At 37.7% G+C, this 24,293-nt stretch overlaps 3 protein-coding genes across 3 annotated transcripts; all 3 read right to left on the reverse strand.

Moving 5' to 3' along the window:
• Window positions 1-13,735: 13,735 nt before the first annotated feature.
• LOC109240879 lies at window positions 13,736-14,347 on the reverse strand. The gene has a single exon (XM_019407561.1). The coding sequence runs from the start codon at window positions 14,345-14,347 to the stop codon at window positions 13,736-13,738; it is 612 nt and encodes a 203-aa protein (XP_019263106.1).
• A 1,625-nt stretch (window positions 14,348-15,972) lies between these two features.
• Window positions 15,973-17,121, reverse strand: LOC109240882. The gene is made up of 2 exons (XM_019407562.1): window positions 16,770-17,121; window positions 15,973-16,682 (listed from the first exon to the last, which is right to left on the reverse strand). The coding sequence occupies exons 1-2, from the start codon at window positions 17,119-17,121 to the stop codon at window positions 15,973-15,975; spliced, it is 1,062 nt and encodes a 353-aa protein (XP_019263107.1).
• LOC109240883 lies at window positions 17,118-17,948 on the reverse strand. Its single transcript, XM_019407563.1, has one exon. It carries the CDS (start codon window positions 17,946-17,948, stop codon window positions 17,118-17,120), a length of 831 nt encoding a protein of 276 aa, XP_019263108.1.
• Window positions 17,949-24,293: the final 6,345 nt, after the last annotated feature.

Below are 24,293 nucleotides of genomic sequence, written 5' to 3' on the forward strand. Positions count from 1 at the left end.
ATACACAATCCACCATTTTTGGACCTATCTTAACCTTTACGGTTTAGGAACTTGTACCTTAGCTAAACACCCCCACACTTTGAAGTATTTCAAGCTGGGCTTCCTCCTTTCCATTTTTCATAGGGAATGGATTGTGTTTTACTATGAGGTACACGGTTGATTATTCGGTTAGCTGTAAGTATAGCTTCCCCCCATAAGTTCTGTGGTAAGCCAGAACTTATTAGCAATGCATTCATCATCTCCTTCAACGTTCGATTCTTCCTCTCCGCAATTCCATTAGATTGTGGAGAGTAAGGGGTAGTTGTTTGGTGAATAATTCCATTTTCCAAACATATTTCTTCAAAAGGAGATTCAAATTCGCCACCCCTATCACTTCTTATCATTTTGATCTTTTTGTTTAGTTGCGTTTCTACTTCACTCTTGTATTTCTTGAAAGCATCAATTGCCTCATCTTTACTATTAAGTAAATAAACATAGCAGTATCTCGTGCTATCGTCAATAAAAGTAATAAAATACTTTTTCCCACCGCGAGATGGTGTTGACTTCATGTCGCAAATATCTGTGTGAATTAAGTCTAAAGGACTTGAATTCCTTTCAACGGACTTATAAGGATGCTTAGCATACTTTGATTCCACACATATTTGACATTTGGAATTAATGCAATCAAATTTTGGCAATACTTCTAGATTTATTATCTTTCGCAATGTTTTGAAGTTTACGTGACCTAAACGCGAATGCCATAAAGTTTTTGACTCAAGCAAGTAAGAAGAAGCATTCACTTTATTGATAGGAACTGCTATTACATTTAGCTTAAAAAAGGCCCTCATTTAGGTAACCTTTTCCTACATACAAATCGTTCTTACTTAGTACAACACTATTACAAACAAAAATACATTTGAATCCATTCTTGACAAGAAGTGAGATAGACACAAGATTCTTGCGAATTTCTGGAACATGGAGGACTTGGTTTAGAGTCACTATTTTTCCCGACGTCATCTTCAACGCAATCTTGCCAACACCTTCAATTTTGGCTGTAGACGAATTTCCCATGAAAATTGTCTCATCGGGTCCTGCGGGGGCATAAGAAGAAAATAACACCTTGTTAGCACAAACATGGCGGGTGGCTTCATAATCTATCCACCATTCTTTAGGATTTCCTACCAAGTTGCATTCAGACAACATGGCATATAAGTCCTCCATGTCTTCAACATTTTCAACCATGTTTGCTTGATTTTTCTTCTTCTTTTTCTTTTGTACATCATTCTTTGGTGCACGACAATCCACGGCCTTATGCCCAGATTTTTCACAGTTGTGGCAATTACCCTTGAACTTTTTCTTGTAATTCTTTGGTCCAGAAGCCTTCTTTATTCCGGAAAACTTTTCGGGTTTTTCTGCTGATGTCATAGCATGAGCAGGAGTCGAACGGCTTGACGAGGCAGCCACATTTTTAACAGTAGCACCCGTTCCCGCAACATTTCTATTAGTTTGGTTTTCATTTGTCATTTTTTTCTGTAAAGTTGGAAACAAAACAGAACTTGGTTAAATTATTGAAGTTTTGATATCTTCAAACTGAATACCAAACCAAACATACAACACGTAACAATGGTGAAGTTTTTATATACTTCAAACCCGTACGTTTATTATTCCGGTAAAGTTTTTATATACTTTAAACCGGACAGCCCGTACGTTTTATTATTCCGGTAAAGTTTTTATATACTTTAAACCTGACAGAACAATTATTGGAGTAGAAAGCACGAAGGCTTTAGTCTCCAAAACAGTATACAAAATATGAATAACAGTTTAATATATGTTTCAACAAAGAAACGTTAGTATAAAATTCCTTAAGCTTGTGAGCGTTACTGTGTTAAACCAAAAATCAGAAAAAATTGTTAGGAGAATTAAAGAAATCTGGAAAATAGTAGAGAATCAGAAATATTCCGAGTCCACAAGTTTCTTGTGTGTCCTTAAGGAATTTTAACCCCCTCAGACGTTGCCAAGGTAATGGATTAAATCCTCCCAGGATAAAACGGAATAAACCTTCCTGCAACAGTGGCAATACAAACCGCAGGATAACAACGAACTCAAAGAACGGAGCAAAATCACACTTACGAATTTGAGAGAGAGACTGCGAATTAGGATGCAGTATATTCAAAAAGAAAGAAGTTCTGGAGTGTTTTTCGTGTATAGAAAATGGAGCCTTGCCTCAGAATTTATAGGCAATTATCAGAAGAGGTGTACCGCGGTCGCGGCAGAACCGCGGCCAGAGAAGCCCTCTGAACCTTCAGCAGGGTTCTGGAGTATTTTCAGCGCATTTAATTAATTATTAAATAATTAAATAAATTTTGTCCAAAAATAATCTTATCGATCGATCATTTGATCCAAATCCAAATCCGAAGCCGAGCCGAGCGAGCGAGCGACGACGGCGCGAGGGTTCATTCTCTTCAACTCCTTTTAAGAGCTTTAAGAAGTGATTCTATATATAAGCACACAAATGTGGTTGTCCCTCACCAATGAGGCACAAAGTGCAAGACAAAAGTTCACTTCTTCAAATTTTCAATTTCCCTCCATTTCCAATTCACACTTCTTCTACTTTAAAGCCCAATGGCTTAAAGTCCAACATTTACCAACTTACATCTCAGTAGAGCTAAACCCATGCATCTCATGCAGTGTCATTTCAGCTACCCCAGAAAGCTGAATCTTTACGTGTTTGGTATTGAAATCATTGTGTGTTCAGGAAAGTTCATCTCAGAACTCGACTTACGATAAATAAGCGCTCGAAACACATCCCTTCTCTTCGATACTCTTGTCAAGGAGTTGTCCTATTTATAGATATTGAGTGGGACTCTACTTATTATGTTTGGAACCCGCTAACACAGGAGGAAGTAACAGTACAACATACACTGCACCCAGGCTACTTATGTGCTCTTTATTTTTGTCCATTAACAAGACAATTCAAGCTTCTTTATGCACAAGAGCGAGGCAGTTGCTTTCAATATTTAGTATACATATTTAAGACGAGTACTTGGAGAAAAACTCCTTCATCCACTTTCAACTTGTTGGCACATTACTTTCCAGTAAATGTTAATGGAGCAAATGCAATTATGGTGTTTAGAATGGATAAGGAAGAACTCTCTTCTATGCCGCATCCAGGAAGTGTGTGCAACTCAGAGCAATTAGGGCATCATAGTATGACTGTCTTAGCGAAGGAGAATCGTTTGGCTTTGTGTCACTTGCATATTTATCGGTATGCACTGGATATATGGATCTTGGAGGACTATGAAATGAGGAGATGGAGAAAAAGGTACAAGGTTAATCTCATTCATGAGACAATTTTCCCGTTTTGTTTCCCTTTCAACGAAATACGATGGCTTAGGGAGCTGTATTTGTGGATAACACTTTTGAGTATCCAAGATGGTGAACTCCTACTTTACATACAAGGCAAGGGGTACTTTTTGTATAATTTAGATCATAATACCACAAAAAGTATCCAAGGGCCGCAAGGGGAAATGTTTCCCCAGATACTCAATTGTAGGCCTTATATAAAGAGCCTCCTCACTATTGCCTGACTTTGCGCTCTTTTAATCGTATGCATTATATAATTTCATTTTTAATCAATTATTAAATGGTGTTTTTAACATATATAGTTGGTAGACTTGGTAGTATTGTGCATATTTTAGAGGTGGGATGCAGCGTATTCCATTTGCCTTAAATGCTGAAATACTCTAGAGGAGATGGCAAATCTTATGACCTAAATAAATAAACAAGCTGGCGGGGCATGCATGCTTATCTTTAAGGATTTTGATTGTCAAATTGACTAGACTTTTCTCTAAACTCGCCAATATATTATACTTTGTGATAAAGTAAGGTGTTTTCAGTTTTGTTCAGTCTTGTTCCAACCCATCCAAATTTGTGTTTCGAGGCACATAAATACATGTAACATGGTTATGTCAATGTCAGTTAGAGTAGAGGTTCCATGTGTTTGTGATTTAATTTCTTGCATATGGGAATTGAAAAGGAACAACTCAAAGAAAGAGCATCGAACTATGCCCCTATAACTGAAACTTGTAAGTCATGGTTTACACCCTAACAAACGCCAACATGCCTACATGTTAGAGGTATCTTTTTAAAGTGAAGGCGGCATTACCTCTCGCCGTATATGTTCCAGAATGACAAGTATGTTTTTGACATAATAAACTTCATGCATATAATAAGTTTTATACACTTTTTAAAGTTTGCAACAGATAGAGTTTAAGTTGAAGTTGTGTGAAATACACATACTTTTAGCCACTTTATCGTTCCTAACATTTGGACAGAATCTTCTGTTCTTCAGTTGTTAAATAATTTTTCGTTTCTTGTCGGGTATATATTTGTTGCAATATTCGTTGAAGAGCGTATGAAGTACATATGGACTAGACTCTAGAGGAAAGATATCAAGAGGTAATTCATTTTAACAAAGGAGTCATTGTTATTATGCGTCATAATCGCTGCATCTAGGATTAAATTGAAGATGCAGTGCTGAAGGCATCAATAGGTTGGCGAATTTTAAATAACAAATTTGGGCGTTTTAATTCATCTTTTTATATATTAATTTGTAGGAGGGTTGAGACCTTCGATCAATTGCATAAATTGAGATTGATTTTTTGGCAATAGATTTTGATTCTAAGCAATGACGACTGAGCTAAACTGTGATCATACACTAAAGACGAAAAAGGAGATTGTTTGGAGAAGCAATTAAGCATGCTAGACGCTCATGCAAGTCCTTATGTTTAGCAACGACAAGAAAGAATGGGATATGACCAAAGAGCAAAGACAATCTCCTAGATATTAGATTATTTTTTGGTTGTAATATATATTTATTGCACTTTTTGATAGGGAAGCCATCCAGCTTCCAAACTCGGATGTCCGTGTGAAATTTTATTAATAAAAAATAAAAACTATACATAAAAAGAGAAGGCATACACCTAATTCCTTGATGCGGGATGATAGTAGGTAAATCAACATAAAGAATATACACAAAAAATATCGTCTTAAAAAATACAACCACATTCGTGTTTCTACATTATAATTAAAATATTGTCTAATTAACTTAATTAAGTCGATCTTTTTCTCGAAGGTTGAAACAATAGTCAATCATTTTTTTATGCAAGTATTCTATTAATTTATAACATTGGTTTTCAGCACTAGAAAAATTACTGCATTTTACATGTTACATGCTTCAATTACAATGATTGTGTTCATGTATATAACTTGCTAAGTTTAATTACTTATCTTTTGTTCTTTTTTCACCAATTAATTTGTTATCCTTTCAAATAAATAGTTGATTGATATTACGTGCAACGCACGTACATAGAGATTAGTTATTATAAAAGTACGAATGTTAACAGATATCTCCGAAACATTGGCAGAATCTTTTACTCTTCAAAGCTAAATTAGTTTTTTAAAACTATTATCCATAAAGGTTGAACTTGTAATATTAGTAATCATGTCATGCTACTTTTACTTGGACAACAACGTTCGATAAAGAATCTGGGCATACTTCTAATTTCGACTAATTAGAAGAAAACGCACAATAAGAGATATAAATCTAATCAGTCACGAAATCTAAATGACGGGAAAACTGTAACCTTATGTATTTCTAAGCATTAGTGCTCCTTCAATTTTATTTATTAGATAATATACATACCAAAGATGTGTTTGTAGATAATAAATTTTGCAGAAAATAATCGAGACCGAAAAATCTTGCAATAACTGTAGTATTTGATTTCAAACATTATGAGTATTATAATCTCTATGAATCCTCTTATTCGTCTTTTCCAACATAAATTCAAGGAGTTTTGAGCTTGATCTTGAAATTATATTTGTTGCCACGTACGATGATCTTGAATTCAACTAGCACGGACTTTGATTTAAACTCGTACTCCTTGATCCTTTATTTGTTCTTCGTTCTTGAGCTTGAACTTTATTTCTTGAATTTGAACTTGATTGCTTGAAACTTGTAGAGAAATTTGCGGCGTTTGATCCACGAGCTCTCTCTTGCTCCTTGTTATAACTTCTTGTGTGTTTTCTAGGTTATGAAAACCTCTATTTAGAGTTGTGGAAGAGAATAGTTGTAATGGGAACAAAATCTTTCCGTGCCAATCAAATAGAAGTGAGACAAGGCCGCATTTAATTAGCCAAAACATATTTATAATCGAATAGGTATTGGATTAACGATTATTGGGCGGTTTATCGGCTAAAGCAAACAAAAATGTTCTAAACAATCATTCAATTAATACCAAATGATTTCAAAACAATATCAAATTTTTAATACCATCAAATAGTGGTTCCACAAAAACTTTCTTCTCCTTCAGTAGATCAGCAGTTGCCTTCTTTGCTATTTGATGAGCTACCCTATTCCCTTGCTTGAACTCGTGCTGGATGGTTACCTCCTTCTGCTGGTGCATTAACAACCTGCATTTGTTGACAATGTTATCATGAAGTCTATTACCTTGTTGGATTGAAAGGATTACCTCCGTCGAGTCTGTTTCTATTTGGAGAGGGAACATTCCCCAAATATGAGTTGTTTTAAGTCCCACTAGGTGTGCTTTGATTTCAGCATGTAATGTTCCACGAGCATGAGCTGGTTTTGCAAAGTCAATTATCCAGTGCCCATTGGCATTTCTGATTGCACCACCCAGTCCACATTTTTGAGTGTTTTTGTTGAAGCTAGCATCTATGTTTAGTTTGAACCATCCCTCTGGAGGTATATGCCATTTAATATTGATGTGGATTTTTGGAGAAGTGAGTATACTTTTTTCAGTTAGGATAAGAAATTCAGTGGCCCTAGCAATAATATGGTTAATATTGATAGGGTTTTCCATATTGTTTTGGTTGTTGTTATTCCTATTTAATCAAATGTGCCAGATAACAAAAGGAAAAAAAAGAGATTCCAATTTATAAAGTTATTTTCAATTGGGTAGTCAAAACTTTTTAGCTGAATGAGCCAGTGATCACCCTGCTCTTTGTAGAAGTTTTGCCATCCAATAGTGTCCCAATGTTTAATGGCTTTACAGTTAAAGAAAATGTGGATTATGGATTCTTCTTCATGACATTTGCATATAGGGCATGCTGGGTCAATATTTAAATCAATTTTTGCTAGTTTTTTTCTACAAGGAATCTTGTTATGGAGGTACTGCCATAGAAAGAACTTAATTTTATTTGGGCATGTTAGATCCCAAATCCATTTAAAATCAATTTGCATGTCTGCATTAGATTCCATGATAGTGTAGCAAGTTTTGGTCGTAAGGACACCTTTTGTAGTGAGAGACCATATTGGAATGTCACTATTATGGTCTCTCACTATTTGGTCTTTTGAGACGGATTTTAACCTTGGAGATGTTATCCTTGATTTCATTAGGAATGTTGAAGGATATATTGTTAAAGTTCCATTTTTTACCATCAAAGAGGTCATTTATTTTTAGTCAGTAATTCGTATTTAGTAGGAAGCCTTCTATTGTTTTCCTAAGACCTCCTAAATTCGGAATCTAATAGGTTTCCCGAATATTCATGTTTGATTGATGGAACATAAATCCCAGCCCTTTTGAATGCTTTTCCAAATGAAAGAACTATTATTTTTGGCATAACTATTTGCATAGGAAGTAATGATTAGGTTTGCCCATGGAGTAGTAGCGTTAGTAAGGATTCTCCACACTAGGCTAGCAAGAGTGCATAGATTCTTGTTCTTTGCACTGTGGAGTCCACGACCTCCGTTGCTTTTCTGTTGACAAATAGTAGATCATTTGATGAGGTGAATTCTTTTCCTCTCATTGGTAGTTCCCCATATGAAGTCCCTTTGTACTTTATCTATTTTGTTAAGAATCTTTGTGGGTAGTAAAGTGTATTGCATATAATGGTTTGGGATTGAGTTCAAGCAAGAGAGTGATATGGTTGTCCGTCCAGCTATATTGATGAATTTCATTTTCCATGCCGCTAGTTTGGCTCTCATCCTGTCAATTATGAATTGGTAGTCCTTTGGCCTAGGGTATTTGTTTAATATAGGAAAATGAAGGTAGGTTCCAAAGGAATCACTTTATTTAATACCCAACCTATTAGTAATCTCCTTAATGAGAGTTTGGGGACAATTGTTAGAAAAGACAATTTTTGATTTAGTAATGTTAATACATTGCCCTGATAGGTCACAAAAAAGTTCTAATCCTTTCAGGATGGCATGGCATGATTTCATATTGACCTTGGCCATAAGGGTAAGATCATCCGCAAAGAATAAGTGAGAAAATTTTGGACTTCTTTTCCCTATGGTTATTGGATCCCAATTCCTAATATCAACTTGATAGTTTATGTATCTTGACAGTATTTTTAGACAAATGATGAAGATGTAGGGGGATATAGGATCCCCTTGCCTGATTCCCCGGCTTGGTTCGAAGAAGGTATTAATGGAACCATTAACTAGAACTGCTATGGAACTTGTTGATATGCAGTTTAAAAGCAGTTTTTTGAATTTTTTAGGGAAGTTGAAGTATGTTAATGTGTGATGGACAAATGACCATTCTAATCGGCCAAACGCATTTTCTAGGTCAATTTTAAGGAGCATGTGGCTTTGTTTTCTTTTTAATTTCTGAAACTTGGAAACAGTTCTTGAATGATAATGGCATTATCAGAGGCCCTTATATTTTTCATGGAACTAGCTTGAAAGGGACTAATAAGCTGCTCAAGAAAAGGTTTGAGGCGATTTGCCACGATTTTAGTGATTAATTTGTAAATGGTATTGCAAAGGCCAATTGGTCTAAAATTCCTAATGTTATTGGCTTTAGGGATTTTTGGTATTAAGCAAAAGTAGGTTCTGTTAATGTCTTTGGGGATCTCCTGATTTTTAAAAATGTTATGACACAAATTTATAACTGAGGGCCCTATAATTCCCCAGTATTTTTTGAAAAAGAAGGGGTGAAGACCATCCAGACCTGGTGCTTTGAAAGGTTTAAAGGAAAAAATAGCCTTTTGATTTCAATATCAAGCAAAGGGTTGTCAAGAGAACTTAGGTTTAAAAGGTTATGAATAGAGTTGTTTTTTAGAGGACTAATTCAGCTTGTCTCGGATTGAGAGGTTGTGAAAGTATTGGTAAAATAATTAAGGACATGAGAAATAACTAGATGAGGTTCATTGATCCAATTTCCCTCATCATCTATAAAGAAGTTATATTGTTTCTTCTTTTTCTATTAGAGGCTGAGATGTGGAAGAACTTTGTGTTGGCATCTCCCTCATTAAGCCACATAAACCTAGATCTTATCTTCCAATAATCCTCTTCAATTTTGAGCAAGTCATTGTATTCCCTTTTTAAATCAGTTTCTAGGGTTTGGAGGAAGCTACTATAGGTATAATGTTTGGAGCTTTGAATTCCTTGAAGACGAGCTAGAAGCTTTCTTTTTTTACCCATTATATCACCAAATGTTTTTTCCTTCCAAACCTTAACTTTATCTAAGAAATTTTGGCTAGCCCTAAAGTAATCAGTGTTATACCAATTGTTTTGGATTAAGGATTGGAATTTTAGATGTTTACACCAGAAAGTTTCAAGTCTAAAGGGTTGTTTGTGAAATGAATTATTTTTAGGGATCAATTCTACTAGGATAGGGTTATGATCCGAATAAGTCTTAGGAAGGTGGATAATCGAGCTTTTAGGGAATAGATTAACCCGCTCCACATTTCCTAACACTTTATCAAGTCTTTCCATAATTAGACCTTTATTTTTATGTCTATGCTTGGACCATGTATATTTACAACCTTTAAAACCAAGGTCAATTAAGTTGCAATTGTTAATTTTTTCCCAAAGAAATTTAGCTCTATTGTCGTTAATAGATCTGCCACCAAATTTTTCATTAGTTCCCAAAATATCGTTAAAATCTCCCTCTACCAACCATGGTCCATTATAAGTCCTACTAATGTTTTCAAGATTTTCCCAAATCACATTTCTATTAAGCATATTAGTACTTCCATAAATAGCACTAAAAAGCCAAGATTTACGTATAGGAGTTACCTCAATTGTTGCATGGATTTTCTGATCCCTTCGGATAAAGTGTTGGACAGTCACTACTTCATGGTTATATAACACCACTATACCTCCTGCTTGGCCTTCCGCTAGCACCTCTATCAGCTCCGTGAACCCAAAATCATTAAGCAAATCCGTGTGGTTTCCCATTCTAGACTCTAACAGTGCTACCATACAAGGCCTGTGGGTATCTATCATTTCCCTGAAGTTCCTTTTGAAATTATCATTGTTCCCTCCCCTTATGTTCCAAATAATGAAGTTTGTAGGTCGATTCATTGAGATATTAAGAGTTGAGTTTGCCGGATCCCCATTCTGCCTCACTACCCCTAGGACTGGGTTCCTTCTCAATGATGGAACTAGGATCATGGCTCTGTTTCCCACTGTTAGATCCTGAGGTGGTCTTATGTCCATCGAGCATTTGTATAATGCTAGTGGGCAACTGAGCACGTGCCTCTTCTCTTTCCTCTCCGTGAAGAGAAACACTTTTACTCCTTCTAGATTTGAGAATTCTAGGACTCTTTCTAAGAGTAGATTGAGGGGTTCCTCCTCCTCCATTTCTGCTTCTACTGGTTCTGTTTCTTGGACTTGGTGGTGGGGTGGTGGTGGAGGTTGTTGGTGAGGTGGGGGAACTGGTGGCTCCTGGACTGGCTGAGGTTGTTCCCATGGCAGGAATATGGGATTGAGTTGGGTTAATGTCCCTGGCAGGAAGAAAGGCATGTCTAGGAGAGCATTCCGTGGGTAGATTGGGTTGAAGTGTGGTGGCAAGTTCCATTGGTTTCTCATTGCATTCACTAGTTGGTGGTTCATTGAGGGAGCTAAGGGTTGAAGGATATTGTTGAGCCAAACCTGATTGAGATAATTGTTCATGGCCAACCTCATGCCTTCCGTTACCAGTTGGGCTAGGTACTGAATGTCGTGAAGTATGATGATCGAATCCTGACCATTTATTTGGATATTGAACGAGAAGGCATGACCCATCAGGCCCTATCTCCATCCACGACATAGGTTGGTAGTCCTGTGCTTGTGGTGGTTGGACGTAAATGATCTGTGGGTTTTCTAGTTGACGGGGTAGTGACGGAAGGTTTTCCATGGATTGGGTTCTGTGTTGGCGTAGAAGTTGAAGGAGTATATGCCTTCTTCTCAAGGTTGAAGGTATTTTTGACATGTTGGATAGAGAGTTGGGTACTTAATGGGTCTAAGTCAGGCGTGGGAGAGGGGCTATTGGTGGTATGGGAGGGAATGGTTTGATAGGGTAATAATTGGGGCTGCCTTTTGCATGGCGTTTGGGTGCCCAATGTTTGGTTTTATAGGCAGATCTTCCATGGATGTAGTATCCATTGCGTGCTCAAGGCTGGAGGACATTTGTCCATTGTTGTCTTCTTCCTTTGCCCTTTGGATGGCATGCTTAGGGGTGGAAGGATTTCCAAATATTAAAGAAATATTTTGGTTGAGATTTTTGGTTAAGGGTAGCTTATTACTGATTTGTCGGTTAGTTAGGTCATTTGTAACCCTTTGATTATGTTTACTAGTGGAGTAGTTTTGTCATTTAGTGGATTATTTTGCATGGCAATATTACTAATTTGATTTTTGATTTTGTTAGGAGAAGACACGTTATTTTCCAACATGTCAATGTCTCCATTAGGTGTGGACATTTGTTCAATTGCATGGCAACTATTGGTATTATCATTTTAATTTTTTTCCCCGTTAGTGGTTTCTTCCAAAACCATTTACTCATCATTCAGAAGGAAAAAATTATTTTTTGTGGGAAAAGTGGTTTTTTCTTCAACCATGGTGGCAGTATTTTTTGCACCATTTTTATCTATTGAAGAAGTAGGATTCTTATGTTCCTTGGATTTGTACTGTAATATTTGTGTATCTAAATACTTACCAGTGTTGGCATTGAACAATTTGACTGAGATACCTTGGAGTTCTTGGTTGTATTTGCATTGTTGTGTTTTTGGTTACCTCTTGCACCTTGTTGCCTTCCTTTGCTGAATGACATTGTTTTCCATTCTTCTTGATTGTTTTCTACCTTTGTTGTTGTTGATTGCTCCATGGTTGGTTCCACATTGTCCTTGGTATTATGTGAAATATAAATACATTGCCTTGATGTGTGTCCCAGTCGTCCATAATTTTTACAAAGAAAGTCCTCTCCTTCATAATGGATGAATTGTTTGTGGTGGCCAACATAGAGAAAGGGTTGGACTGGGATTTCTAACGGAAGCTCCACACACAGTTTTGCATAGCGGCCCCTTAAAGTGGTTGATGTACAAACGTCGATTTTTAATAGACGTCCAAATGCATTTCCAATTTTTTTTCGGAATTTTGCCATCGTAAAATTCTGTAGGCAATTGAGGGAGTCTAAGCCATACTGCCAATGTAGTTACTCTCTCTATTGTGGCTACAAAATTTGGTTTCCATCTTGTAATAGAGAGGAAGTGCCCATTGATGAACCGAGGCCCCTGTTGTATAGCTTTATCCATATTTTCCTTTCTTTTGAATTTAATTATATAGTAATCTTCTCCGAGATCAATCAATTGTAAATCTTCTATTGGCCTCCATAATTCTTGAATTTTTTAGTTGAGCAGTGACAGAGAAATAGAAGGAGAAAAAAAATGTTCTTAAAAATACCAGATTATTGTTGAGAAAAGGCATTGCATTGTTTGGAAAATGCGTGTAATTCAGACTTTTTTCTACTTCTCATATCATATTGCATTGATAGAATTTATATTACCGTAAAAAAATATACTCGAGTTTGCACGAAATCAATTTTCCTCGAGATTATAGACTTAAATTGCAGCATTTAGGTTTGATTTTAAGTTTGTAACTATATAAAGTGAATTATCACTAAGGAAAAATAAAAACAAAAAATAAAATGCGTAAAGTAAATTTTGCTTGAGGGAGTATTGCATGCAAGATTAGATAGAATTTATATCCTAAATGAACTACAGTTATAAGCCAAAATAGCATAGTGATGGATGATCATATGCTTTTGTCTTTTCTTCGCTTGCTGACACGTTCTTGTTTGCTATTTCCATGGATAAGAAGAATCATAGCTCCTATCATGAGGTCATAGTTTAATGTTTATCCGGTTGTACACTTACATGTTAATATAACAAATCCCAGTATTATTAATTTTAGCATTACTAATACAGCATATTCAGTATTATTCTTATACACCATACTAAACAACCCCCGGTAGGTTTGTATTTAACGTTGTACTGATATGTGATTGTTGTTGGTGTTGTTGTCGTTGTTAGAGATGGACCTTGGATTTGAAAGTGGCAGGGGCACCACTATCGAATAACAATTTGAGCGAACGCTGGTGTGGGAACCGAGCCCAGACAGCGGACCAAAAATGACCCGGCCAGTCCTTTCATGAGTTATAGCCCCGTTTCCCCCATTTCTGCTTCTTTATGTAGTATTTAGCTTTATTGTGTTGTATCGGGTTGGTTGGTCCGGGTCCGGAGTGATTTTGGAGTGGAATGAGACACTTAGTCTCTTATTTTATTTTTTTAGTTAAAATTATATTTCATTGATACTCAAAAATGTTACAATTTGTTCCTAGTAGTAGTTTGACTTACTACTACTTTACATCAGTATTCTATGCCTTTGATATCGAAGTGTCTAACACTATATCTACCAATACAGACACTAGTATCATTTCTATACATTCTTTCCTATCTATACTTGTGTTCTTCATGAAATCCAGTTCAATTGTTGCAGCAGTGCTCTCCACTTCTTGTTATTCTGCCCTCGAACATGAATATGCAGGATTATTTCTTTACATATTTGATATTCATCATATTTGCCATCCTCAAATCTGCCTTTGTTTCTTTCTCTCCATATCATTGCAACTGTCATGGCAAACACACAACATGCTATGCTATTGATACCTGCTCTGCTCTTTGCTTTCTTGTTTATCCATTCCAGCTCACATTCCCAGTCACCTATGCTCCTTTTATGTCCCAGCCAATGGCATAGTTTAGCCCACAATCTGCTTGTAACTGGACACTCGAAAAACAAATGGTTGAAAGTTTCTGATCCATTCTTGAAAAAAATACATTCTGCTGGTACTTGGATTCCAAATTTCAGCAATCTATCAATTGTTGCTAGCCTCTTTTGTACTGCAAGCCATAAAATGAATCTGTATCTTGGATGTATACTTGTGTGTAACATTAAGCCCTTCCATTCCACTTTGCAATAGTCTGGTATCATCTTCAGGAACATCTGTTTAATTTGATATTTCCCACTCTTGCATAGACTCTTTAATCTATCGTGCAAGGTCCCCTGAAGTTGCTGCTGCCCCATAATCTCTCCCCTGCTATCAAATATCTTTCTTATTACCTAGGCTGCTGCCTTAGGAATAGGCATTGTGTCCAGGTCTCTCTTCTTTATATAGTAACTGTGAACCCATCGAATCCACAAACAATCCTTCTTTCTAGTTAGATCCCATAAGTGCTTAGTAATAGCTGCTTTATTCCATGCCTTGATGTCTATTATATTGAGTCCCCCAGCTGCCACTGGTTTACATACATTTTCCTAAGCTACTAATGCCTTCTTTGAGATAGTTGCATTACCTGTCCATAGGAATGTCCTGCATATGGCTTCTATCAATTTCAGGACCTTCTTTGGGATGATGAATACCTGTGCCCAGTATGTCTGTATTCCAAAGATAACTGCCTTTATAAGTTGACACCTTCCTGCATAGGAGAGAAACTTTGCTGACCAGCAAGTAACTTTTGCTATTATCTTTTCCACCAGTGGCAAGTATTGAGCAATAGTTAACTTTTTTGAGTCTAATGGGATGCCCAAGTATCTGAAAGGTAATTTGCCCTCACTGAATCCCAGTGTTTGTAGGATTTCCTCTCTAGTCTTTTGATCTATCCCAGCCATGTAGATAGCACTTTTACTTGCATTTGCCTGCAATCCAGAAGCTTGTGAAAACCTGTAAAAAGCCTTGTTTAGGATCCTTATGGACTCCATATCAGCTCGACAATACAGCAGCAAATCATCAGCAAAGCACATATGTGTGCTGTTCAGCTTTCTACACTTTGGATGGTAATTAAAGTTCCCATTCTTGTGCAACTGTTTTAGCTCTCTACTTAGATATTCCATAGCAAGAACAAATAAGTAAGGAGACATTGGATCTCCTTGTCTAATCCCTCTCTTCCCCTTAAAAGGTTTAGTCAGTCCCCCATTAAGCACCAATGAATATGACACTGTAGTAACACAAGTCATTATCCATTGTACAAATTTGCAGGGGAATCCAATATCTATAAGTATCTGCTTTAGAAAGTTCCATTCCAAAGTGTCATATGCTTTCCTTAGATCCACTTTTAGCACACATCTGGGAGAAACTCCTTTTCTAGCATATCCTTTGAATAACTCATGACTTAGCAGAATATTATCCACTATACTCCTTCCTTCAATAAAGGCTGATTGTGCCTGATCGATCAGTCCTTCAAGCACACCTTTTATCCTCCTTGTGATGACTTTAGAGATGATTTTATACATGGTAGTACAGCAAGCAATTGGCCTATAATCCTTCACTGTTGTTGGGACTTTCACTTTTGGCACCAGTGTGATTGTTGTTGTATTAATCACACTAGGTAGTCTGTTTGTATTGAAGAATCTTTAACAGCTTCAAAAATATCCTATTTCACAACCTCCCAGTTTTTTGTGAAGAATTCCACAGGGAACCCATCAATCCCTGGTACTTTGTCTTTAGGCATGTCTTTGACTGCTTCAGCAATCTCTTCTATTGTAACCATTTGGATCTATGTTCTTTGTTGCTCCACATTTAAGCATGGTCCTTCCTTTATTACAGTTGTGTTTGCACATGGTAGTTCTCCAGCACTCTCACCCATTAAGGACTGAAAAACAGTGATGAATTCCTTCTCAACAAGACTAGCTTCTGTTAATTTCACCCCTGCTTATGTGTAAATGGTAGTTATATTGTTTTGGCTGGCCCTAATCTTCCATTGTGCATGAAAGTATTTAGTATTATCATCTCCACATTCAATCCAACTGGCCTTTGATTTCTGTCTCAGTACTTGTTCCTCCACTTTACTCCATTTTTCTATTTCACTTATTACTTCTTTCTCTTCATTTATAAGAGACTGTGCCAAAGGATTCTGCTTCATCTGGTTTTGCACAATGTCCAATCTTTCTCTTGCCTGATCAAGTTTCTGTCTGTAGGAAGCCATGTAAGTATTAATCACCTTAAGCTGCTCTTTTAGACTCTTTAGTTTGTACCATATCTTCTGCATAGGTATTCCTTCATACTTCTTTTGCCATGTTTGCTGAACTATATTGTGAAACTGAGGATGGTCCATAACATTTGTGTATAATCTGAAAGGTTTAGGATGTAGTAGTTTCTGGCTGCCACACTTTATAAGAATAGGAGAATGGTCAGATACAGAAGGATTCATATAGTCTGCTTCCACATGCCCATATTGTTGAATCCACTGATAATTTCCTAGTGCCCGGTCAATCTTGCTATACACTCTACTCCCAGTTCCTTGTTTATTTGTCCAAGTATAATGCCACCCTTTTGCCCTCAGAGGGGTAAGTTGCATATCATCTATCATCCCTTTAAATCCCTCTACTTCAGCAGCAGTAACTGGAGATCCTATTCTATCTTCTGATGATAGAACATTATTAAAATCACCACTCAATAGCCATACCTCCTAATTTGAGATATTAATTTGCCTCAGATCCCTCCATAAACTTTCCCTCTTGTGCCCATCATTCTGTGCATAGATAATACTAAGTTGAGCCTTGAACTGAGTTCTATGGTCTTCAACTTTGCAATGGATAAATTGATCAGTCATATGACTGATTATCACTTGAATAGGATTCCTCCACAATAGCCAGATTCTACCATTTACAGCACATGAGTAATTACAGCACACACTCCACCCATTAGCTATCTTTTTTTGGATTTTCTTTGCTTTTTGCTCCTTTACTCTAGTTTCTCTACATGCCATAATATCTACTTTATTTGCAGCAATAAGAGTTTTCACCTCTTTTTGCTTGTGGGCTTGATTAAGCCCCCCAATGTTCCATGTAGCAATTATCATTTGTGTATTTGAGGGTCTGGTGGTCCTGGATCAATTTTTTGACCACTGCTTCCTTCCATCTCATTTATCTCTATGTTTTTGCCCTTTTCAATCTGCTTTTGCATCTCAGCATTCTTACAAATAGTCTCCTGTTGATCAGTTGACACATAAGTAGCCTGTTGTGTCCTTTCCTTGCTATCATTCATCCTTGCTACATTGCTCACCACTTGCGCAATTTCCTGTACTGTCATCTCATTTTCCTGATTATCTGCATTCACTTGTGGTTGCTTAACTATCCAGGTCTGCCTCACATTTCTCCCCTGCTTTTTTCCTCTATTTCTCTGTATTTCCTTCCCATCCCTTTCCTTTATCCCCTGTACAGCTTCACATTTTGTGTTATACCAACAATCCATAGTATCATGTCCAAATTTTAGGCAATCATTACAGAAACTAGGCTTCCAGTCATACTCAATTGCCTGTATCTTTGGACCATAAGGTGTTTCTATCTCAATCTGATCTGGTAAGGGATAAGCAGCATCAATTTCCACAAGTATTCTAGCATAAGATATCTTCTCAAAGTGAGCAGTAAATTTATCAGTGTACAATGGTTTACCAATTGCACTAGCCATCTTACTAAGAGCTTCAGTCGACCAGAATCCCACTGGCAGTCCAGGAAACCTAAACCATACAGGGATTGTACTGAGAACATCACTGCTTAATGAAAAATCTACTTCCCATAGTTTCAGTACCATAGGTTTGTTCCTATACGAGTAAGGTCCTGATTGTAGGACTTGATCTCTATCAGCTATGGTGTTAAATCGGAAAATACAATATCCCTCCGCATGCATTAGAATCTGAGGCTTTGTGACAAAGAATTAATGGCACTTAGTCTCTTATTTAGAGGTTTAAATTGGAAAAGTCAACCGGATATTGACTTATGAGTAAATGATCTCGGATTGGGGTTTTTATGGTTCGGATGGCTCCGTTAGGTGATTTTGGACTTAGTAGCGTGTTCAGAAAGTAATTTGGAGGTCCGTGGTAGAATTAGGCTTGAATTGGCCAAATTGGAAATTTGGTGATTTCCGGTTGGCAGTGGAATATTTGATATCGGAATCGGAATGGAATTCCGGGAGTTGGAGTAGGTTCGTAGTGTCATTTGTGATGTGTGTGCAAATTTTGAGGTTATCTGGACGAGGTTTGGTAGGTTTCGGCGTCGTTTGCAAAAATTTGAAGTTTAGAAATTCTTAGGCTTGAATTCGAGGTTGATTTGATGTTGTTTTGAGTGTTCCGAAGGCTCGACTTAGTTCGTATCTTGTTTATGTGACTTGTTAGTATTATTGGTTGAGGTCCCGAGGGCCTCGGGAGTATTTCGGATGGTTAGCGGATGGGTTTTTGTTATTGAAGAGCTGCTGAAAATCTGCTGGTGCAAATTCTTCTGGTGTTCCGAACCTGCGGAAAGGGAGCGCATGTGTGAAGGTCGCATGTGTAGAAAGGGAGTCGCAGATGCAGAAGTTGGAAGGCTGGGCCTTCAGCGCAGGTGCGAAAGTTGGCAGCACCTGCGAGCCCACAGGTGCGAAGGATGATACGCAGATGCTATGTTTGGGCGGATAAGTGATTTTCGCAGGTGCGGCGCTAGGACCGCAGGTCCGGTCACGCAAATGCGAGAAAGTGGGCCGCAGGTGCGAGATCCCTGGGCAGAAGGTGTATAAGGAACACTTATCGAATTTTTGGTCATTCTTCACAATTTCTATTCGGTTTTTAGAGCTTTTTGGAGAGTTTTGAAGAGGGAATCAACGGGGTTTACATTGAGGTAAGTTATTTGAGCTTAATACTCATGGTTATTGTAATTTTCAGTTGTTTAAGCATGTAACTAGTAGAAATTAGGGATGAAATTGAGGGGACTTGGTAATTGGAGAGTTTGATTTGGGGATTTGAGGGGTCAAATGAAGTCGGATTTCGATAAATTTGATATGGTTGGACTCGTGAGTGAATGGGCTTTTTAGTTTTGTGACTTTTGTCAAATTTCAAGACGTGGTCCCGGGGCCTGGGTTTGAACCAAATTCAGGATTTTTGGTCTAATTTGATAATTTTCATGTGGGATTCATTCCTTTAGCGTATATTGATGATAATATACTAATTTTTGATAGATTCGGAGCATTTGAAGGCCGAGTCGAGAGGCAAGAGTATCGCGGGTTAGAGTTTTGTCCGGTTCGAGGTAAGTAACGATTGTAAATCTAGTCCTGAGGGTATGAAACCCCAGATTTCGTATCATTTTTACTATTTTGAGGTAATGCACATGCTAGGTGATGGGCGTGTGGGCGTGCATCGTTGGAGATTGTGACTTGGTCCGTCTCGTGGCAACTATAGAGTTGCGTATTTTGTTGAAAGCTATATAATATCTATGTTGTTTAGAAAGAATTCTTATAACTTGGCTTGAATGCCATGTTTGGGCCTTGTGCCACTACTATTTGGACCCTCAGGGGCATTTTCTTACTATCCTCTCACTGTTTTGATTTGAAATCTATACTCAGTCATGATTTTGCCTATTTACTGCATAATTCAGTTTTATTATTCTTTTTTGATGTACATAAGTGTTGTTTTGGGCTGAGTTTCTTGATTTTACTGAAATGCTCGACTGGCTTGTGAGGTTTATGACCGAGTGAAGCTGAGGGCCTGATTTTTGAGGATATTATACGGGATCGGGCTGCACGCCGCAGCATGTTTATTATTGGCCAAGGGCCTGAGTGATTGACGCCATGATTTGTCTTGTTATATCGCTTGGGCTGAAGGAGCCCCACCGGAGTCTGTACACACCCCTAGTAAGCGCAGGTACCTACTGAGTTCGAGTGTCGAGCGCCGAGTGACGAGTGACTGGGAGGCATGAGTGGTTGTGAGGTATGCCCGAGGGGCTGTTACGAGTGTTTGTGAGGTATGCCCGAGGGGCTGTTTATGAGTGACTGTGAGGCTTGCCCGAGGGGCTATTTATGAGTGATATTTTGACCGATGGGCTGTTTATGACTTCATTATCTTCACTCTATTTTGCATTGAGCCTCTACTGAAACCGTTGAAAAATATCTATAAATGTTTTTCACCAAAACTGAAATTTTACGAGATGATTTGACTCAAATACTGAATTTAAAGCATACTGTTTCACTGAGATTTCATACTATGATCCTTATGTGTTATACTGCTCGTCACTGCTACTCAGCCTTTATTTATGGTTGTTACTTATTGAGTTGGCGTACTCATGTTACTCCTGCACCTTGTGTGCAGATCCAAGTGTTACTAGACGTTCGAGCGAGTGTTGATTCATCCACCGCGGATCTTTGGAGTTAGCAAGGTAGCTGCATGGCGATCGCAGCCTTGCCCTTCTCCCTCCTATCTTCCTACTAGCCATTTTATTAGATTTCCAGACTGTATTGGTCCTAGTATTATCAGACATGTATCGAAGATGCTCATGATAAGTGACACCCCATGCCGGGCTTTTATTTCCGTACTTTGCTTGTTTAAATTTTTTATGAAGGATTTATCGCTATATAGCTTGAAAGTAAATGTTTTTGAAATGAAACATTGTGTTTTTGAGTAACAAGTTGGCTAGCCTAGTACCACGATAGGCGCCATCACGGCTTGGTAGTTTGGGTCGTGACAAAAGGTCAAGTTGTGTCTCTCCCCTCCTCTCCCAAATCGACCAATGTAGCTGTCTATGTTTTGAGTTTTATGGTGGCCATCAAAATATATGTTTTAAGTTTTATGGTGGCCATCAAATATATATATACACACACACATACATTCTTTTTTTAAAATTACAGGGGGCCGGTGGCCCCCCTACCCTAAGGGTAGGTTGTTGTTGTTGTTGTTGTTCTTATTATTATTATTACTATTACTATTACTATTACTATTACTATTACTATTACTATTACTATTTTTTTCTCATAAATTTCTATTTAAATAAGAGCCCTCTCCTAAAAGGCCAACAAAAACACAAAATAAGATAAAATAGAAACGAGCTTGAATAAGGGTGTGACCTAGCTTTCTAGAGGCTTTAAGTCACCAATATTTTGGCCTGATTGCCACCAAAAACAAGCAAAACTGGTCTATATATCATGATTCATGAATATTTGATAGTAGGCTATAATTATACAATTTATATACTATTTAAACTCTAATTTAGCCGCACTTTATCAATGTTTGAATGCTAAAAGATAACAAAATGCTCTAATTAAGAGTTTTATGCTTTGCAGGAGCCACTCCGAGCTATGAGGAAGCTAAAGAGTGTGTTGGAGTTAATATGGAGTGTGAAAGGCCAATCGGAGGTTAGCACGGTCGAAAAGGAGAAAGAAAAGCAAGCGGCGAAGTCCCCTCCAGGTGCGCGGCCGCGAATTGACCGCGCAGCCATGCACTGAAGGCAGAACACTGGGCGAAATCCGCGGCCAGATCCGCGGTCAAATCCTCGGCCACAGACGGGCTGATGGAGACCAATAATCCAGGGTCAATTATGTAATTTCTAAGGCGACTCACCTAGACCTATATGAAGCCGAATTCGCCCAAAAGAGAGATGGAGCTGTTTTTAGAGAGATTTTGGAGGCAAGAACACCGGAGGAAGACAGAGAATTTCCCTAAGAGTTTTCATCTTCTTCTTAATTCCATTATTGATTATGACTTTCTATAGTGAATTTTATCTATTAGTATGAGTAGCTAAACCCATAATCTAGGGTTTTGATGGAACCTTTTGGAGGATAAATTCTTGTTATGTTTTATATAATTGAGTCGTTGGATTTCTCTACTTGTTCAACTACGTGTTTGCTGCTGTTGATTGAATGGCCATCAGTTTGACTGTTCTTATTTAGTGTGTACTGCTCGAGAGAGAGAGAGAGAGAGAGAGAGAGAGAGAGAGAGAGAGAGAGAGAGTACATATTTAGGTAGTTGTTGAACAACATCACTCCTAACGTGTGTGAGAGATCAATACAGAGGGTTTAAGGGCGGGATTAGAGATAACGAAACCTTGGTGCAATCGTAATGAGCGGTGAATTAAGTGCCAGCTAGTGTAGTTCGAGAGAATACATTTAGTAAATTGGGGTAGTTGCTTGAGAGAGAATTACGACAACCAAAATACTCACGATCAGTAGAGAATACTTAGGCGAAATTATAGGAAACATAGCTGGAAGGACTCCGACAATTGGGGAAATCATAACTCTAGACCTCCATAATTTCGTCTCCAACCCTTTGTCTCATTAGTTGATAATTTTATCGCTTTCTGGTATTTGCTAGTTAATTAGTTAGACATATAAATCTCAATCTTTATAATTTAGAAAATTGTTCAAACTTGTCTTCTTAGTGATATTAAACAGCTATAGCTAAGCCTTAGTTCTCTGTGGGATTCGACTCCGGACTTTTAGACCGGATTATATTTGCAGCGACCGCTTATCCTTTTTAGGACTAGAGTTGGGCGTGATCAAATTTTAACGCCGTTGCCGGGGAACTAACGGTGTAGCTATAGGTGTACATATTGCTAGATTACAAGTTTTGAACTTGTATTTTTGTTTTGTTGTATTTGATTTTTTTATATTTGTTTTACTTGTTAATTTGAGAAACATGGCATCCTGGAATTATGTGAATTTTGATGATGGTAATTCTACTGTTGATCTTCCTTGTGTGAATTGTGGCGGAAACCACCTGGGTCAAAATAGTTAAAATATTCCCGAGAGCAAGTTATGTGCACCAACTCAATCTTATGTGTGAATGTATGTGATATGTGTGGTGGTCGAGATGGTCACTTTTATGGTTGTGCTTATATTTCTTATCTTTCACCAACCCCTTACTTTTATGGTTCTACTTTTTCTTGTGAAGTTAATAGGAACAAAGAACCCGGGGATGATAACCTGAAAGAGATCAAGGATATGCTAAAGTACCTTGTGGAAATAGAAAGGCAAGATGCTACTATTCACAAACTGGAGGCACAAGTGAGTCAACTAGTTGAAGCATTTAATGCTCAACAAGCCAATATTGGGGATAGTAGTCAAGAAGAGCATGAATTAGACACTGAAATTGAGGTGCTAATGGAGGAGGTTAGAGTAGAACACCAACACTCTATCAAACTAGAATTTGAGGATGCTGATGTTCAAGAAGTAACACTAGAGTCAGCCAAGGACATTGAAGATACAAATTTAGTTGACTCTAGTGTGATTGGTGTTGAGGAGGACAAAAATCATGAAGTTCATGTATTTGAGCGCGTTAGACCTCATTCCAAACACTTCTCTACAATATGTTCGGATGGAGAAAAGGGAATGGATCCTTACAAGCATAAAAAGGAGTCCAAGGAAGAGGTAGATGAGCCTTATATTTTGAAATTCTCAAGGCCGTCCAGGCAAGGTGACACTCCTTATTTGAGAGCCAAAATGTGCATAAGACTTTATCTAATTTTTGGCTCGCAAGAATTTGTACCGCCCTAAGAGCATAGTCATAAGCTTGAAGCGAAACTTGGGGTTCAATTCATAAGCTCAAGGTGGAGGAAGAAAGTGATTCACGTCGTGCCGCGACATTAAATCAAGCGCTTGTTGGGAGGCAACTCAGCTTTACCACTTTCTTTGATTTTTTATTATTATAATTTTTGTAGTGTCAATTTTTGATTTTCTAGAAGCATGGAAAGCAAAGCTATTGGAAGGATGCAATAGCATACCAGATGGTTGGAACTAAGTGTAAGGTACCTGCACGAAGGACCAAGCCTGGGAGAAGACTGAGTACCTCATGAGCTGCTAGTGCTTCGGCCTTTGCCCTACCAGGGAGTTTCTTTTACCCTCTTACAGTTTTATGTGCATTGGGGACAATGCACAATTTTAAGTGTGGGGTGAGAAAAATATCTGGGTGACTTTCTATGTTATTATAGTTGTGTTAGTTTAGTTAATTAAATTTTTTCTGTTGAAAAATAGAAAAGATTGGACTTTTTCCGATGATGGATCTATTAGACAATTTTCTTGAGGGATTTAAGTCTAAAAAAAACCAAAAAGTTTTTTTGTAGTAGTGTATCAATTCCCCCTTGGTTTTTCTTTAAGCCACGATTCTTTTCCAAGGGTTTCACTTGAACCGGGTGTAGTCAGTTTTTTTTATTGTTAGTTAGGAACTTGTGGGCTATGGGCGGAAATAGAAATAGGATCTCTTAGTAACGTCGTAATGCCTTGAATATCCCCCTTGGTTTT

Source organism: Nicotiana attenuata, unplaced genomic scaffold (assembly GCF_001879085.1).
Source record: "Nicotiana attenuata strain UT unplaced genomic scaffold, NIATTr2, whole genome shotgun sequence".
In the NCBI taxonomy this organism is placed as follows: domain Eukaryota; kingdom Viridiplantae; phylum Streptophyta; class Magnoliopsida; order Solanales; family Solanaceae; genus Nicotiana; species Nicotiana attenuata.

Coding starts and splice junctions, on each gene's coding strand:
- LOC109240883 (XM_019407563.1), bottom strand. CDS start 17,948: ATGCATGCGGAGGGATATTGTATTTTCCGATTTAACACCATAGCTGAT.
- LOC109240879 (XM_019407561.1), bottom strand. CDS start 14,347: ATGGGGCAGCAGCAACTTCAGGGGACCTTGCACGATAGATTAAAGAGT.
- LOC109240882 (XM_019407562.1), bottom strand. CDS start 17,121: ATGATAATTGCTACATGGAACATTGGGGGGCTTAATCAAGCCCACAAG. Junction 16,683..16,769: donor TGATGGGCACAAGAGGGAAA/GTTTATGGAGGG, acceptor TTCTATCATCAG/AAGATAGAATAGGATCTCCA.